At 49.2% G+C, this 537-nt stretch overlaps 1 protein-coding gene across 1 annotated transcript in view; it reads right to left on the bottom strand.

The window, feature by feature from the left end:
• LOC106816099 (phosphatidate cytidylyltransferase 1-like) overlaps positions 1-215 on the bottom strand; it is a 3972-nt gene extending 3757 nt beyond the window's left edge. Inside the window, exon 1 of the mRNA XM_014820654.1 lies at positions 61-215. Within this exon, the coding sequence (XP_014676140.1) occupies positions 61-177 (117 nt within the window). The 5' untranslated portion in view covers positions 178-215. The remainder of the gene's footprint in view (positions 1-60) is intronic.
• Between the last annotated feature and the right edge of the window lie 322 nt (positions 216-537).

The raw sequence follows: 537 nt of genomic DNA on the forward strand, positions 1-537 counted from the left end.
GAGAGAGAGAGAGAGAGAGAGAGTGAAAAGAGGTCACACAGAGGTCGGCCCCCAGCTTACCACCCATCCGAAGGCGATGGTAGAGACGAGACCTCCCAGCCAGCCCTCCCACGTCTTCTTCGGCGACAGCTTGATGAGGGGAGTCTTTCCGAAGAAGAAGCCAAACATGTACGCCATGATGTCGTTGCAGATGATGAGAGAGACGGGAACGAGGAACCTGAAATAGAAGCCATGAATTAATGAAAGAATGATGGATGGATGGGAGAAGTGTGAGGGGCTGAGGTGGGAGGAGGAGGAACCTGAAATAGAAGCCATGAATTAATGAAAGAATGATGGATGGATGGATGGGAGAAGTGTGAGGGGCTGAGGTGGGAGGAGGAGGAACCTGAAACAGAAGCCATGAATTAATGAAAGAATGATGGATGGATGGGAGAAGTGTGAGGGGCTGAGGTGGGAGGAGGAGCAACCTGAAACAGAAGTCGTGAATGCATGAATAATTAGATGATAGATGGCTGAATGAATAGATAAGGTATAATG

The sequence above is a fragment of the Priapulus caudatus genome, unplaced genomic scaffold, assembly GCF_000485595.1.
Source record: "Priapulus caudatus unplaced genomic scaffold, Priapulus_caudatus-5.0.1 Scaffold1285, whole genome shotgun sequence".
Taxonomy (NCBI): domain Eukaryota; kingdom Metazoa; phylum Priapulida; class Priapulimorpha; order Priapulimorphida; family Priapulidae; genus Priapulus; species Priapulus caudatus.